This window comes from Idiotropiscis lumnitzeri, chromosome 20, assembly GCF_059441095.1.
Source record: "Idiotropiscis lumnitzeri isolate Australia: NSW breed Sydney's pygmy pipehorse chromosome 20, RoL_Ilum_1.0, whole genome shotgun sequence".
NCBI classification, from domain to species: domain Eukaryota; kingdom Metazoa; phylum Chordata; class Actinopteri; order Syngnathiformes; family Syngnathidae; genus Idiotropiscis; species Idiotropiscis lumnitzeri.
Genome location: NC_142410.1, coordinates 11996131 through 12014034, shown reverse-complemented (window position 1 = coordinate 12014034; position 17904 = coordinate 11996131). Strand labels below are relative to the sequence as shown.

The following is a 17904-nucleotide window of genomic DNA, read 5'->3' as shown; positions in this document are numbered from 1 at the left end:
ATCTATCCATGTGGCTTTTTACAAACAAAAAATAAAAAAACGTTGCTAGATTTTGTGCAAATGCATTTCAAAACCACGAAGGATCACCGAGTTCCGAAGCAGCCGAGAAGAGATTTGCGTCACTTTTTCGAATTCTGCAGACGCAACAAACAGAAGGCGGTGAAACTCGAAGCTCCTTGGCAGAGGTAATAAGCGTCCGTCAGAGCCGCAACATCAGAGCAAACGTGGGGGGAAGCTCGTCATCGTCCGACACAATGAATAAATCAACTCTTTCCCCCTGAATTAATCTCTCTCAAGTTGCGATTCTATTACCGATGAGCTTGGACATCTCCATGGTAACTGGAATTCCGCTGGGCGTTCCCAAGCGGCTTCGCTCGTGTGGCACGCAGCCCGCCAAACGGCACGGCCGCTTTTGGTTCGCTCGTATACATTCAAACTTGCGGCAAAAGAAGCCGATGGAACGCTCCGGAATCGAGTGACGTTAGCTTAGAAAGTGTGGCGTTGAAACGTGAACGGCGTGTGTGCGCATGCGCCGCCGTCCTTCCAGTTGCCAGAATGGGAATGCCAGAGGAAATGAAGCGCCACATGGCACGTGGATGCCGAGGCCAGCTGGGGGGTGCGTGTGTGTTCACGTGTGCGTTTGCCGTGTGTGTGTGCGTGTGTGTGTGTGTGATGAATTTAGTGGGCTTTTTGTTTTGCATGTTAAATTCCACAACATCTGTTCAGTTGGCAGCACCATATACGTCGACCGACTGGGCTGGTGTGTGGCAAAGCCGCGGTGGGGGTGATCAGGGGCCGTTTTGATTCCTGTTGAAAGAGACGCACTCGTTTTAGAGAAAAAAAATCGTTCATTGTTCTTGTGGATTATTATTTGGAACTGTTGCTTTGAGGTTTTAAATGGTTTTAGAATTAACTGGTGGGCCCAATAAAGTGCGACCCCCCCCCCCCCCAAAAAAGAACAATATCAATACTTGATTTTCATCTTAGGAAAGTTCGACATGGATAGTTCTTCTATTTCAGAAAGCGCAACATGAATAATCTTCTTTTCCGGAAAATTTAGTTTTGTTTGTTTGTCTTTCTTTTTGCAAAGTTCAACATCGATGTTTTATCTTCATTATAGCAAAATGTGACCACATTGATAGTAAATCTTCTTTTTTGGAAACAGCAAGCAATAGTTTGTCTTCTTTTCAGGAAAATGCAACATTGATACCTCTTTTCTTTCTTGGAACGAGCTACAATCATAGTTTGTCTGTGAAAAGTGCAACAGTCATCTTTTTTGGGGAAATGGAACACTGGTTGTTTGTCTCAAAACCAACATTTGGTTCTGTTTTTTGGGAAAACCAAAAAGTGCAACAGCAATTGTATACCTCCTTTTTAGGAAAGTACATTAACAATATATATTTTTTTGAGTTTGGTGATATCAAATCCTTTGAAAAGTCAACATCCGTTTTAGCAACTCAAATGTGTGTCTTCTTTTTAAAGTTCTCGGCTGAGCGCACAAAATAATAAATTCGTTGTGACGGAATAAAAAACAAAAGCAGAGTGATTACATTTCCTTCACACATGTTCATTTTGCCGCAGGCCGATTAATGTGACGTGACCATTCCCAATTTGTTGTTCATCATAACAACTGGGTTAAAAGTAATTTCTAGCATGGTCGCGTGGAGGCTTTTCCACTAGCTGTGTGCAGGTGTGTGTGTGTGTGTGTGTGTGTCTGAGCCTCACCATCTTCACACATGGAGGTATGCACGCATAAACACACGCACACAACTAGTCCTCCTCATCCTCATCATCATCCCCGCCGGCACTATGGGGGAAAAAAAGTCCCCCCCCTCCTCCCACTTTCATTTATCTGCCCCCACTTGCCCCCCTAACGCCCCCTAAGCCCCCCCCCCCCATCCCCACCCGTGGCAGCCGATGTCTTCCGCAGCGTGGTGTGCCATCTGTTGTGTTGCCCCCCCCCCTTCCGCCTCCGAGCTCACAAACACACAAACCAACATCAAGTCCGTCTTTCTACTCAATGCAGAGAAAAGGTGCGTTTCGCCATTTCGGCCCGACTGCCTGTGTCATGTTGTGCCACTCCGACTTTAAGATTACTGTTACTAATACTGATTGCTGTCGTTACATCTTTTTAGCTCAGTGCGAAGAAACAAAGCAAAACGTGCTGGTAAAAGTGACAATTTAAGCAAGACCGGTTTGAACAGCAACTATTATGCAACACACAGACAAATACATCGCTGGTGTCTGGCCAAATCCTCGCTCCTGCAAAATAATCACTTTTCAGTTTTCAGGACATTCCCAAAAACGCCACGTTTGTTCATGCAGAATATTACATTGTCAAAGAGAGCAAGTCTTTTTCAATATTCAACATTGGTTTGTAATTTGGAAATAAATAAATAGCATAGATTTGTGAAAAAAAAATTGAAAATTTTGATGTAGGAATTTCTGGCCTAAAGCCAGCCATATATTCTTTATCCTCTTTTTTTTTTTTAAATGACAAAGACCCTGCATTTCAACAAGGGTGTGTAGACTTTTCCTCACTTGAACTTTACTGTTTAATCAAACATAAAACAAAGAGGATTACGTGTTGCGTATTTAACCAAACCACACAGTATGTCCTAACTAAAGTCTGTTTAGCTTAATGCTAACTCATAAAGCAAAATGCCACGGATGGGCTAACAAATAACATCTGTGGGGCAGTGTTATACTCCTTCAAGCGACGTGTATCTGGAAATATTTGGGTGATATTCGGTCAGTCGTTGAAAGAATAAATCTCATACCTAGAGCTAGCGAGATCTATTTTTTTTCTTTTTTTCAAATAATAATGGTTAGAATGTGCATCCAATGTCCAAAAAGAGGCTGGCATCTGCACCGAGGGCATCATTCCGGTTCATTCCGCTGATTTAACCCGCAAACAAAAATGGATGCGTCGGGTTGGCTTTGGCTAAAAAGTGGACGAGTGACAACGTGAACTCGCGTGAGCAGACTTCAATAAATCCTCCCCGAAGCTGCCCGTCTCTTCTCCTCAGGTGTAAACGGAGGCGCGCAACCACGGCGACAGCTCATCTGTCAGCCACGGGGGCCGCGACTGCCACTCTTGGAACGCCACCAAAACAATTTCTCCAGTGAGGCACCAGCGTGCTGTTTGATGGCACGTATCAGAGGAAAGTCTTCACTTGGTGCTCCTGAAGAGAATTGGAGCAGCCAACCAAAGGGCGCCAACACTCGCTTTTCACAGCGAATCATCCAAACCAGCATTCCCTGCCACGCTCCTCCCATATTAGGCGGGGAAAAAAAAAAAAAAAAAAAAGCTTTGCAATTTAGCGTCGCCCATCTGTCCAGGTTACCTGCTTCCGACACCAAATTCCCCAGTACGAGCCCTGGAAGACGCCCAAAATGGAGGCTTCAAAACAAAATGAATTACTTCCTGTTAAATTTCGCGTCTTTTTCAACGTGACGGCTTCAAATCGGAGTCTCAAAACAAGAATAGGTTCTCAAATGAGAGTTTGCAGTCAGGAAGGAAGTCAGCGTTACGGTCTTAAGTCTGGACTGGCGGTTCAACAAAGATTGGTGCTTCACCGACTTTCAAATGACTTTTTGTTGGTTAGGGTTTGAAATGAGGGTCTCAACAAAGGTGTCGATTTTGAAATGGGTCTTTCCAGACCGGGGGGGTAGGGTGTCTTGCCAGGTTTGTGGTTTCAAGTAAGGTTTGAAGACAAATGAATCTTTCTACAATGGGTTCAACATTCACTTGCTTGAATCACTGACCTTGTTTGAAAACCTTAATTTGAAATCTTGACGCCGTAATCCTGTCTGGAAACACTCATCAGAAAAAAAAAAGAAAGAAAAATCCATTTCTGAATCCGGAGGGTTTGGCTCGTCAAATTGTGTGAAACTTGAATTTATTTCCAATTTTCAGATGCCGGATGCTCAAACTGGGGAGATTTTTTTTTTTCCATTCTAGGGGGCGCTACTGAGTGAGTCAACGCCATTCGACGTTAGCCTGAAGTATGTTTTCAAATTTCAACTCATTTCATCGTGCATTTTATTTATTTTACTCCTTTTTACATGACATCATTTGCAATGTGGCGTTAATGTCGTTTAATATCCAAATGAAGGCCTCGCCCCTAATAAATGAGAAATGAGAAGAGTGAGCGCGAGAGTGCGAGCCACACAGCAGCTGTCCACCTAATTCCTCCTTAACCAGAGCGCTTGTGCTCTGATTAGGAAAGCGATCTGGCCTTTAATTTCCTCGTGACATCGCTTAATGCCTTCGGCGCGTCTCAATCGCCTCGATGGGCCCCGGCGCGGCTTCTCTCGCGCTCTGCTGGCATGAGACGGAAGACAAACGGACCAATGAGGCTGGAAAGACCGGGTTCGACCTTTTAAGACCGAGTTTTGGTTTCTGTGATTTCAAGATAAGGGGAGAGTTTGAATTTAAGGTTTCAAGCAGGGTTTGAAGTTAGGGTGTTAAATCGAGGTTAGCGGGTCAAGAAAGGCTTTCAAGCTCAGGTTAGGACTTGAAATGCTTTTGATTTTGTGGCTGACGATCTTCCTTTCTTTCCCTACTCAAGTAACACTCACGGTGCGGGTTCGTGTTAGCACAGACGCCGCCAATGAAGCCTCAGTAAACACCGCGGCGTGTGCGTGCGTGTGTGTGCGCGTGTGTGCGTGTGTGTGTGTACCACCCGGGCCACCATGTGGCACGTGTGTGCACAGAGCGAGGTGGCGTTGCTAAGAGCGCCAGGTTGCGTGCAGACAGCGACACACACGCACGCGAGACACGACAGCCTGGCACTGGAGAAGAAAGGAGTGGAGCAATGCCAACAAGCCCCCCCCCAAACACTCAAACACACACACACACACAAACTCGCCCCCCTGAGAGATGAGGCAGAGGAAGATGGAGATGATCAAGTGGCCTCCGTTGGCCGATATGGCCGCAAAGGCACGGTAGATTGAGACGCAATTTCCAAGGAGGGTTTTAAGTCTGGTTTCGGGTTTTAAATACGGTTCTCAGGCTTTCAAGGTTTTAAATGACACTTTCAACTCAGGGTTCCAGTTTCAAATAAGGGTTGTATTGTTTGAAATGAGTAGCCGGTTGGATTGAAATCATTCCAACTGAAGATTTCCGGTCAGCCGTTTACGTGTGACGGGATCTCTTCTGATCAGTTTTTTTTTTTTTATTCTTCTGATTATTGATTCCATCCTAATTGGGCCCTGAGTGTGATCAACAATACGATGATGATGCTGCTGCCCGGCGTGGTGAGGGTAACGACCGCTCTGCATACCAAACGGTTGTTTACTCATCTTGAGGTCAAGCAGCTCGAGTTAGGGCCACACCCCGTGGAATAAGGCCACGAGTTCTGATTTTGATTCAGGTTTCGGTTTTGAATTTGAAACCAGTTTTCCATCCTGGATTCTGATTTCAAGCGTTTTCTCTCTGCCGCTCGTCTGGTGTGCCTTTAAAAGGGGGCGTCGTGCGAACAGGCCCGTATGCAAATGAGGCGGTTATTACCCCACTGCTCATCAAGCCGCGCAGAGGAGACATTAATAGGCTGATGAATATGCATGCGGATTTGTTAATTAAGTTAATTATTCTGCTGAAAATGCATTCGTCTTCCAAGGACATCTTCCCCAGGATTTCAACCTGCTCCGCTCATTAGTCATGCGATGTTTCACGCGGGTGAGAGGAGAAAACCAGACGGGAGGGGGGTAGGATGAGGATGGTGTTGTTGTTTTTCTTATTTTTTGTTTTTGTTTTTTTTTTGGGGGGGGGGGGGCAATAATGTGTCTTCATGTCACATGTTCACAACAGGATGCTTTCAAACTGCCTATAAAGGCGTCACCTTCTTCCTCCCCACGCTGCTTTTATTTCCAAATATGCCGCATTATTCCCCCCCCCCCCCCCCCCGAAGAAGACATTTTCATCCTCTCTTTCCCGCGCGCGCGTGCTTCCTTTCGAGCTCGCCGCCTTCTCCCTAATTGCATATTAAAACCCTTTTAAATGAACTTTTGCTGCCAACTTTCCAACACATTAATTAATTGTTTTAGCCAATTAAGTGGCACCGTGCAAATGAGCCTCGTCGCAAATGGTCCTACAGGGCCCCCCCCCACCCCCCACCCATCTCCGCCTCCTCCTCTTTCTCCTCCTCGTCTTCCCGCTTCCTCTTCCCAGCTGCCCTTACACTTCAAGGCACACAGCGCCACGGAAGCAGAAAGCACCCCCCCCCACCACCACCACAACCCCCCCTCCTTATGGCCCCCATAATGCCGCACTGTTTTCTGGACCGTGTCCAGCCTTCAGGCTCCTCGCTGATCTTCAACTTTTATGGAGAGAGAAAGCGGCTCATTTGAGAAAGCTTTGGAAACCATGACGGATGTCTGCCGGTAATTTGCTGATGTCATCATTCTGCTTAATATAGTAGACACGAAGTCGGGTTTCAGGACTAGGTTCGAGTTTCAAAGTAAGCTTTCCAGGCAGGGTGGAAGTTTGAAGTTTGAATCGGGGGGTCAAGTTTTCAAATTAGGATTTCAAGACATTGTTCGGGTTTCAAATGAGAAATCTCAATCTGTGGGAACGGCTTCCAAATGCAAACTTGGATGCAGATCAGCGTCGGCAGTTGAACTGAACTTAGTCCTGGTGCCGCTGTTGCGTCGCACCCGGCGGATTAAGCCCGGCTGGTGCCAGTCTCTGTCCCTGCGCCACCCCTCATCCCTTGGCACAGAGAAGAGCGCGTTGGGGCCCCGGCGCGTGCCCGCCCCTCCCCCGGTTGGCACGCTAAGGTGAACGAGACTCTGATTGATGGGCACGCCTTCAGCCCTCCGTAGGCCTCCTGGTCGCCTTTCTGTTGGCACCGGTGCCCGTCGCCTCAGCTTGCGCCTGCCAACCGCAGCTCTGCTGGGGAACATCAATTACAAAAGAGAGCCGCCGCGCCCCTCGTTTCCCCTGGTGGCTGTCGACTGCGAACACGCGCGTCCTCAAAAGGCCGAGCTGTGTCACCAAGGCTTTCCTGAATGCGATTGGCTCACGGGTCAAGTTAGGCTTGCGAATTAGACTTTCAAGCTTGGATTAGTGTTTTGTCACGGCTTTAAATTAGCATTTGAACGATATTAAATACCAATTCCAATAGTATTAATAATAAATACAATTTCAATTAACATAATGAGAGATAATTGTGAACAATTAAGTATTGGTTTCCCGGTATCGGCAGCCTTCTGAGTACCCGATACCTTGAATTAAGGCCACTATGGTCCGATCCCACTCACAGGGGACGGGCCCCTTGTGTGTGTCATGGTTCCGAGTTTCAAGTATGGTTTAAAGGCAGGGGTATGGGTTCGATTTCAAGCAGGGATAAGGTTTTAAATCAGAATTGCAAGACAAGGTTAAGATCTGAAATGACACTTTCAAGCCAGGGTTAGGATTTTAATTTAGGGTTTCCAAAAAACGTGTTTAAGATTTTAAATTGCCTGGGTTATGTTTTCAACTTCAGGTTTCAAGCCGTGCTTAGGGTCCCAAAATTTGCTTTAATGCCGGATTTAGGGTTTCAAGGCAGGGTAGGTTTCAAATGAGCTTGTGCTTCGGGTTGGTACGGTGCGTCGTCTGACGGGCAGGTTCTAATGGTTGGTGGCAAAAGCGTCCCCGGAGAGTCGTGAGCGCGCTGGCGCAGGCTCAGCTGCTCAACTGGGCTCAGGTGTGCCCTTCCCATGTCGTCGCATCCACTTGCTTAATTACCTCCCTGTCACCAAAAATAAAAATAAAAATAAAGTAGACATTGTTAAAAGGCGGCACTCATCACCACGGGTCGATGAACGAGATGGTTCAGGGGTCATGCTGCAGAGAAACCCACATCAAACAGGGACGGTTGGTTTGCGGTAATCGGGCGCCACCTGGAGCATTCGCCACATATTACAGCCCATGGAAATATACAGTTGTTGTTTTACATAAACTATTTCAATTTTCGGTCCAGGAAGATACAGAAACAAAAGGTCCAGGAATTATATGTAAAACACTAAGGATTATAATTGCGGTGGTAAAGGTGGCTACGGATGGCTTTTAGTCTCTTTCAACAAAAAGTACCAGAACCAAAAGTGTACCGATTGGGTGCTTCCAGTAACTTTTTAGTCCCCAGAACCAAATGCTGAACATGAAGTGGAAATGCAGTTAAATACAATTCCACCACGAGTTCCCGTAATTTTTGTGGTTTCGCGATGTGTCTGTAGCTGCATTTTCACTTTATGTTTCTGGAATTTTTGGTTCACTGGACTACAATATTTATGGAACTAAAAGTACACATTTCTGTAGAAGCATTTCATTTAAAATTGTGGATACTTTTTCTCACCATATTTGTACCTTTAGTTTTGGGGAATAAAATAGTAACTGTCTGTATCCATTTTTTTACTTATAGATCCAGTTTTAATTCAACATTAAATAACTAATATTACATGCTTAAAAACAGAGTAAGGCCCTCAAAATCATGCGTGCGTTTTGTGTGAGCATTACGGTAATGTACGGAAGCCGGCACAGTTCGAGAAGGTGCTGGAAATGTTTGGGGGGGGGGCATCGGGAGAAAGCGCGAAGTGGACACAATGGCGGCGGTACCTGCTGTCCTTATGCAGCGCAGTCCTGCTACGGAACTCTCTGTCCCTGTTCCACCGGTGGGGGGTCAGCCTCACGGGGAGCGGGTGAAAACCGAAGAGGTGACCGGTAAGCGTCACGTACTGTCGGGCCCTCCTCCTCTCCGCCATGCCCCCCCTCCTCCCCTGACTAGCCTGGCTAAGCTAGCTAGCGTAGGCTAACATGAAGTTAGCACACAATTTAGCCTCAGTCAAAAATAATTATATTCATTTTTATTTTTGTGGAGTGGGCTGTATAACTATTTTTACAGTTTGTATGCTACACAGGCACTGTCAAAATGCAGACAATTGTTTTGGTTGTAACGTAGTAATACATGTGTAGCAGGCTGAATTTCAATAAAGCAGTCATAAAAATGTGCATGATGTGTTATTATTATTAGATTATATAGAAATACATAATTTTTTCCCCTCTACGTTTAAAGAGCAATCAAGTGACAGTGATATTATTTGTAACAAAGCCACATCTTTTATGTATCCTAAGTGTTTCCTTTAATGGCTTCTCCTTGTCATACCAAATATGAAAGTAACAAAAGTTAAACCGGCGTTTTTGTGTTTCAGAATCGGAGAAGCAGAGTCGCATGGCTGCCTTGCTGGAGAGGCTTCATAACAAGCACAACGCGGCACGTCCGTGGCAGGAGACCAGCAAGGTTGTGCGTCAGGCCATGGTGAGACACAATCACGTTATCATCATCATTATCATTATTTATTACTATGGAATTACAGTAGTCTCTTGACTTGCAAGTGCCTCAACTTACGAATTTTGTACTGAGCCGCCGAACATGTTTTCTCCCCCAATGTACGGTAACGGCATTTGCCATGCTAAAAATATTTGCACGTCTCTTCTTGTTTGCTCTGTAGGAGAAACGCGGCATGATGAACGCCGCCGGTCACCAACTGCTTCTTACCTGCTTGGAAACGCTCCAGACGGCACTCAAAGGTGAGATGGACATTTGCAAAGCAACAAAGTTCCAGAATTTGGGGGTTCTTGGCACTATGGTTCCAGTGAAGTAAGGTTGTCAGAGCCGAAAGTACCCATTTTGTCTATTGCAGCATTTCATTCTCTAGTTCTGAGAACTTTTAGCTCTGAGTACTTTGATTTCCAGAAACTGAAAGGTTACCGGAACATTTTGTAGCCACATTCCCACTTTATGGTCTGGTCATTTTCTGGTTCTTAATACTTTCAGTTTTGGGTGTTACAGATTCGCATAAGAGTCTGTCGCAACATTTCTACTTAAAGTAACTTACCAGTACCAGTTTTTGCAAGGGTGTGGCTCATGGCCAACAAAATTCTCAGATTTTCTTTCCCTCTGTTTTTCAGTTTCATCGTTGCCTTCCATGACAGATCGTCTTGAGTCCATAGCGAGACAAAACATGTGAGTGGTCATACTTCCAATGAACGTAGAGGAAACGTATTCCAATGGAAAACATTAATCAGGTTTGGGGGCTTTTCTTTGGCAGGCTGGGCTCCCACCTGAGCCCGTCCGGAACAGAATGCTACATCACTTCGGATATGTTTTACGTGGAGGTGCAACTGGACGGCGCTGGCCAGCTTGTGGATGTCAAAGTTGCTCATCAGGGAGAAAACCCCACGGTGAGGTTCTGGAGGGCGCGGCTAAAAATTGGTTGTTTGTTTGAAGATGCTATCATATGAAAATGAATTTATTTTTGTTGCAGAGCTGCCCTGAGTTGATTCAACATCTAAGGTGAGCTTAGAAAATACCACTGATGTCAACGAACGAATGTTTTCATTCTTTGCATGTTTTTTTTCTAATAAGGGACAAGAACTTTGAGGAGTTTTCCAAGCATCTTAAGGGACTGGTTGACCTTTATAAACTCCCTGGAGACAAGTGCGTTTTGAAAAATTTCTTTATTTTATTTTATTTTTTTTAACCCCTCCCATTGTCTGCATCCCATTTTTAATGATTCTTTTTTTTTATTTTCCCTTGCAGTAAACTGAAAACAAAGATGTATATTGCCTTGCAGTCTCTGGAGCTGGATCTCACCAAGATGATGCACATGTTTCGGTGAGTTTGGTTGGGTTGACTTACGAGCAAAAATGTTAAACTTACGAACGCTGTATGGACGCCTCAAACTGTGATCAAATACTCAGTCCTGACTCACATGTCAAATTCTTTTTGTTTTAATTGCTGTTTTTTTTTTGTGTGTTTTTTTCTCTCCCGCAGGCTGGCAACCAACGCCAACGCCGTCGAGACGATCCTCCACGGCAACGTTGGCCTGCTGACAGCCAGGAGCGGCGGCCATCTTGTCACCCTCCAGTGCTACATGTCGCCGTATGACATATTCGAGGAGGGAATGGGCGCGCACGTCAACCCGATAGATGGCAACGGTAAAAGCCAGTGATGGATGTTTGGAGTTGCTTTTGAGCTTGATTTTTAATGACGGACTTTGTACAACAGTGGCACGCTCACTGGGCGTTAGTGTTTCCGTCACCATCGAGGGAACGGCCAACACCTACAAGCTCCCCATTGCGCCGCTCATTACTGGATCGCACCCAGTGGACAACAAAGGGTAAATGATGTTATAACAGCGTCATTACAAAATGGAATCAATTCTTTTGTTTCCTTTTCTAAATTCTAAACGTCTGTAAACATGATGCACTGTGAATCACAGGGCCTCACTTTGTATTGTGCAGAATTTGAAGGGAAATAAAACAATTGAATCCCTTTTGAAATGTAACCTCACAATGAGGGAAAAGCAAAGCGCTCTGAGCACTTCACAGCTGCGCTCTACTTTATATGAAAGGCATGTACTGGAGCTTCATTCAGGATTTGTTTCAGAACACCTTCCTTTTCCACGGTGACCAACTCCAATTGCGTGGACTTGCCGGCTTGTTTTTACCTCAAGATGAATCGGCCCATGCCGTTCTCCCAGTCCTTCATTCATAGACTGGGCAACGCGACAGGTGAATTTCATGGAAATGATAGCATTTTTTTGGGCATCCCAAGCACAAAATGTCTATTGCCAAACCAGTTTGAGCTTTACAATAAAATGATGAGGAATACTACAATCAATTTGATGAATTGTGTGTTTTACAGCTATCCCTGTGTTTGAAAGCAGCCCGAGCTTGTCTGCTCTCTATCAGCTGATTGTTCAAAGTCAACTTCAGTCCCCGCAGGAAGGGGGCGCCACGCTGCCGCCCTCGCACAACATGCACTTCTACTCAGTAAGCACTTTTATGATGCGTATTGTTGTTCCATTTTACGCATTCATTTGAGGAGCAATCGATTGAAATGAGACATAAGATTTTTGTTTGAAAAAAAAAACTCAAGAGGTTTTCTCTGTGCTCGAACAGGTGCTGCCCGACCAGCAGCACTGTTACTTCCTGAACGGCGACGCTCCGGTGCAGGACGGTCGTTCTCTGCAAGGTGCCCTAGTGAGCAAAATCCCTTTTCGCCACCCGGCTCAGGTGCCCCTCCTGCTGGACATCATTCGGCACCAGGCGGCATACAACACCTTGATTGGCAGCTGTGTGAAGCGGACGTCGGTCAAAGAAGGTACCTCTGATTTTTTATTTTTTTATTTATTGCTTTGAATCAGAATTAGTTAAATTTGTTCACTTTTATTTTCCTTCGGCCTTCAGACAGTGTCGGCCTGCTGCAGTTTGAGGTTTGCCCCCTGACCGACTCAAGCTTCAGCGTCTCTTTCCAGCATCCCGTCAATGAATCGTTAGTCTGCGGTAAGTTCTCGCTCCCACACAATTGAAAAGAACACCTGTTGATTTCATACACTGCATTGCATTTCCTGTTATGTCATAATAAAAAAAAAATCATACTTGAGCAGGTCACTCCCACCGAGAGCAACCAGTACAATGTTTCAATCCATCTTTTTCAGTTGTGATGGACGTGATAGACTCCAGACAGGTGTCCTGCAAATTATATAAAGGACTTTCTGACGCACTGATCTGCACTGATGACTTCATTACCAAAGTGGTCCAGAGGTAATACATAAAAAAAAAAAAAAAAAAAGTTTGCTTTGATAGCACTGTGAATATTTTACTTGTAATCATTATCAATTAATAGTAATCATCTTGGTATTCATTCCAATGATTTTTCCTAAAACTTTTTAATTAAAATAATTTATTGTATTTTTTTATAATTTAATAACTCTATCTACTGTATATAATACAATAGTTCTAAAATAAACAATTGTATCCATTTAACATTTATTTATTTATTCATTCATATAATTGGTTCCTTTTAAATCAAAACAAGAGAAAAAAAGTTTCATTAGAAAAATGTGCTATTTATTCCTATGAAATTAATTGCAAATACTTTGCAAAGCCACTTTTTTATTTTTGAACCTCATCTACGAATGAACCGGACTCTCTGTCCTTCCTCTTGTCTCAGGTGCATGTCCATCCCTGTAACCATGCGGGCCATCCGGAGGAAAGCGGAGACCATCCAGGCAGACACTCCGGCCCTGTCTTTGATTGCGCAGACGGTGGAAACCATGGTGAAAAATAACCCGCCGCCATCCGGCAGTCCTGCCTACAACATGGCAGGCGGCGATGCGACAAACCCGATTGGGCTCTTGGGACTCACCGGTGGCAGCACGCCCACTGGAGGAGGACCTCCCGGCGGGCCTAATTTTACTGGGTCCATCACCTCTCTGTTCGGGATGTCTCGCAACGAAAGACAAGGAGCTGAGTGCCAAGCTCAAAGTGGGCAGCAGCAGCAGCAGCAACAACAGCAACAACAACAGCAGCAGCAACAGCAGCAGCAGGGTCAAGGCCATACGGATGACTACAGCAAAGTGACGCAGAACCCAATCCTGACCAGTCTTCTGCAGATAACTGGAAGTGTCGGTTCCAGTCCCAGCTCGCAGAACGCGCCACCGCCTCACCAGACTCCGCCACCGACGTCGTCGCCCGCTAGCAACACAAAAAATCATCCCATGCTGATGAACTTGTTGAAAGACAACCCTTCGCAAGACTTCGCCGCCCTGTACGGGTCCAGTCCGCTTGAGAGACAGAATTCATCATCCGGCTCACCTCGTACTGACAGCATGGGTGCTGCTTGCCCTGGGGGAGGCGCGAAAGGCAAGAAGAAGCGCCCACGAGTGCCAGAAAAGGGGGGCTTGTTGCCCGGAACTCCTGGTGCAGGGGGGGCGGCCGGAGTGGGTTTGGGCATGAAATCTCAACAGGCATCTTCCATGTCGCACCACCAGCACCACGCGGTCTCGCACGAGGACGATTTCCACCGCGAGCTTCTCTCAATGGATGTCGATGCGTCTCAGAACTCCATCTTTGATGTCAATCTCCCGGGCGACGGCTTGGACACGCCCCACAGCATCACTCCAGCCCCGAGCCAATGCGGAACCCCGCCCTCTGGTCCCAACATGCCTTATCCGCCATCTCACATCCAGGCCCAGCCCCCGCCGGGCGCCGTACCCCCCCGCATGGTGCGCCTCTCCAGCTCCGACAGCATCGGGCCGGATATCACGGAAATTCTGTCCGATTTGCCCGAGCAAACCGGTAAAGCCGGCAGTGGAGGCCAGCATCCAATGAGCGGGGGCGGTGATGACGCGGGTCCGCTGGGGACCCCCATTCGCGATTCCTCCAGTTCAGGACAGGGCAGCGCCGTGTTTGACTCGGCAGACATTTTTAACACCAACAGCAATGAGAACCCTTTCACGGACGCTGCCGACTTGATCGCCGAGGCCGCGGCCACACCCACCAGCGATTCGTCCTCCACTAACTTCTTCCCAGACGCAGCTGACTTCAACCCCGACCTGCTCAACTCGGGCCACGGCATCTCCCAGAACTGCTTTGAAGACAGTTCACCGAGCGCAGACGGAGACATGGATCTGGTGAAGGGGTTTGGCAGTCAGCAGAATACGCCGTCTGGTACGCCCCAGAATCCCACACCACACGGGCAAAACACCCCGGAGCCCTCTCTGAAGGACCCCTTTGACATGGGAATGTTTTTTGGAGGCAACAGCGGCACTGGCAAACCACTTCTCGGGCAAGCTCCCGATTTGGGGGACGCTCATTTTGGAGGCTCCCAGAGCCCCATCATGATGGGTTTGGGGCCGGCGTGTGTCGATTTCAAAAGCGCCGAGTCCAAAGTCAAACAACAGAGCCTCATGCGACAAAAGGATGATAATGGTGGCAATGGAAGTAGCGGCTCCGGAATGGGAAGCCTTTCCGGCGAAGGCAAACAGGTGAAACGGAGCAGGACTCCATCCAGTGAGGGCAAATCCAAAGAGAAGCAGCCCAAACGTAAAAAGCTGGACCCAGACGGGAAGTCGCCCTCTCACAGTTCTGGTGGGCGGCCGTACACGCCTCCCACTGGCGGCTCTGGCTCCGGAGGGAGCTTGAGCGGAGGAGGCTCCAAGTCTCCGGGAAGTTCAGGATGCTCACAGACGCCACCCGGTGGTGCCACGCCTCCCATTCCCAAAATTACAATTCAGATCCCAAAGGGGACGATAACCGGTGGGAAAACCTCCTCCCATAGCGGCTACACGTCCAGCAGCTCATCCTCGAGCGGCACGGGCGGCACCGGGGCTACGGGCAGCAGCAAAAGCCATCATTCCCATTCTTCTTCTGGGAAGATCAAATCCAAGGAAGGCTCCATGGCGCAAGGCAACAGCTCAAAGTCAGCGAGCGGTACGACGATCAGCGGGGGCCCGTCTCATTCGAAGGGTTCTTCTCAGGGAATGGGTGTCGGCAAACCCGGCTCATCGCCAATCACAAAACACGGACTCTCCGGTGCGGGAAGCGGTGGAAGTGGACTTGGAACTGGTAACAAGATAAAAACTCAAGGCGGGAAGCCTCCCGGTTCGCTGATGAATCCCAACATCAAGCCCAACATTTCCCCCTCTCACTCTCGCTCCAGCAGCTCTGGTGAAAAGTTGTCTTCGCCCATGAAAATACAGCAGTCCCAGATGCCGGGAACGCCGCCTTCCTCGAAGGCCAAGTCCCCAATGGGCTCTGGAGGTGGTAGTTCCGGAGGGTCCAAGTCTTCCTCCGGGGGAGGTATGAGCTCCCAGAAGCCGATGAGCGGGACGCCCTCAACTTCCACGTCCTCATCCTCCAACTCGTCTTCTTCTTCCGCTAATATGGGCTTTTCTGGAGGCTCCCAGTCTCAGTATAGTGGAGGGGGCGCTGGAAGTGGCGGTTGTGGAAGCAGTGGGGGTGGGGGTGGTGGCGGCGGCAGTGGGGGAGCGGGCCAGAACAACGCCAACAACCCAAACGCCAAAGGAAAGTCTCCCAGTCGAAACAAGAAACCGTCCCTCACGGCAGTCATTGACAAACTGAAGAGCGTAGGCGGCGTGGGTGAGGACGGTTGTGAAGTTGGACCGCCGGCGGGTCCGCCTGGTCCTGGGGCTCCGGCCGGTAGCGTTCCGGGAAATGTACCCCCTTCCAACATGGGTCCCACCAAACACAACGCATCCTCCCAAAGCGGGGACTACAAGCGGGAGAGATCCGATAAAGAAGGAAAGGCAAAAGTGTCCGTTTCGGGGGGAAACAGTGGCGATAAAAAGATGATAGACCCCAAAACAGGAGGGGTGAGCGGCTCCGGCCTAGCCAAGATCATCATCAGCAAACCGGACGGAGGCTCGCCCAGCATCAAGGCTAAAGTCTCCCTGCAGAAAGGCGGCGAAGTTTCCGGTGAGTCCATGCGGCCGCAGATCAGCAGCCTGAAGGCGTCGCCCTTGTTCAGCGGCTCCACGCCCAAACACGACCGCTCGTCGCCGAGCCACAGCCGCTCGCCTGGCCACACGCCACTCAACCACGACAGCGAGAGCGAGTCGGGCAGCAGCTCGGTGGCCGAGAAGTCCCACCAGAACAGCCCCAGCTCTGACGACGACCAGACGCCGCGACCGCTTCCCGCCCAACAGGACTATATGAGCGCTGTTCCGCTGGGCTCGGGCGAGAAGCACAAGAAACATAAAAAGGAGAAGAAGAAGAGGGAGCGCGAGAGGGAACGGGACAAAGAGAAGAAGAAGTCGTCAATGTCGGGCGGGCCGTCGTCACACCCCATGAAGACGGACAGCTGGTCCCGCTCGCCCATCTCGGCCTCGGAGTCGTCCTTGTCCATGCTTGCCTCTGAGCGGCCCTCGCACTCCAGTCCTATGTACATGAGGAACGAAGATGACGACCTCATGGACTCGGCGCTTACCGGCAACCTTTAATGTCACACTTTGTAAATATTTATTTTTTTAATAACGGAAAGAAATGCACACAGGTCATAATTTGCAGATATACAGGATGTATTATTTAACGTTAGACCTTTTGTTCCTTTGGCCACCGTAACATTCTTCAATGTCTACAAACATATCCAAAGTAATTATATAGAGTTTTTTTTCTGTCTGACCTTGATACAATCACTAGGAAACAATTGCAAAAAAAAAAAAGGAAATACATGAACAATAAGAGTAAAATCTCTTCTCCTGTCATACCACAAAATATCCAAAGTACAGAGTACAATGCAGGGAAATGACAAAAACTGCGCCAAAAATAGATTGTGGGCCACAAATGGCTCCAGGGCCATAGCTTGGACACCACTTGAATTATTTTAGGAGTAACATAAAAAAAAGTGGATAATACACTTTTAACCTCAAAGAATTTATGTATTCATATTCTGACCTGTTTATTTTAATTTCTCCAATTCGTGGCCAAACAACAAAATGGTTTGTGCGCCAGCGTAGGTGCAGCTGTTTTGCTCCTCAAAACGTCATTTTCTGAGAAATGGACATCAGTCTTTCTATCCTTTTTGTGTTAAAGCTGAGTGTAGATTTGGAAAAAAAAAAGCGGATGAGGATGCTGTTGTTTTTTTTTTTGTTTTTTTTTTACATGTTCAATAAAGATATGAACTTGTGAAAAAATGTCTTACCTACCTTTCTTTGTGTTTATTTACAGCAGCAACAAAGTGGGGGAGTAAAACTTAAAGTGGAGAGATGGTGAGAAAAGCAACTTTCACACGACTTTGGGGCTCTGCCACTTACGTACTCTAGAGGGCAGCATTGTATCAGGTTCAGCAAAAGCTGACTCCGTTTTCAAGCAGTTATTCATCAATTCGCACACACTCACACATATATATATATATCATTAGTTGAATGCACAGTGAATGGATTCTTTTCATGATTGCAAATGTTGCTGAGCTAGAGGGGGTTCATTTAGTTTCCCATTCCTGACAGTCCCAGCACAAAGGCTCCCCTGGGGAAGGTCATCCAACCTTTTATATTCCCATAAGTGTCATGTTCAGCCAGACGATACAAGAGTCGTACTGCACAATTGGCGGCTTG

General features: G+C 47.3%; 1 protein-coding gene across 1 annotated transcript; it reads left to right on the top strand.

The window, feature by feature from the left end:
• The first annotated feature begins 8567 nt into the window (after window positions 1-8567).
• On the top strand, window positions 8568-17856 carry med1 (mediator complex subunit 1). The gene is made up of 16 exons (XM_088285094.1): window positions 8568-8704; window positions 9193-9299; window positions 9493-9571; window positions 9953-10007; window positions 10093-10225; window positions 10309-10337; window positions 10410-10481; window positions 10584-10658; window positions 10818-10981; window positions 11052-11163; window positions 11433-11557; window positions 11691-11818; window positions 11948-12149; window positions 12236-12331; window positions 12487-12592; window positions 13002-17856. Exons 1-16 carry the CDS (start codon window positions 8587-8589, stop codon window positions 16789-16791), a joined length of 5391 nt encoding a protein of 1796 aa, XP_088141220.1. The 5' UTR covers window positions 8568-8586; the 3' UTR covers window positions 16792-17856.
• The last annotated feature ends 48 nt before the right edge of the window (window positions 17857-17904 follow it).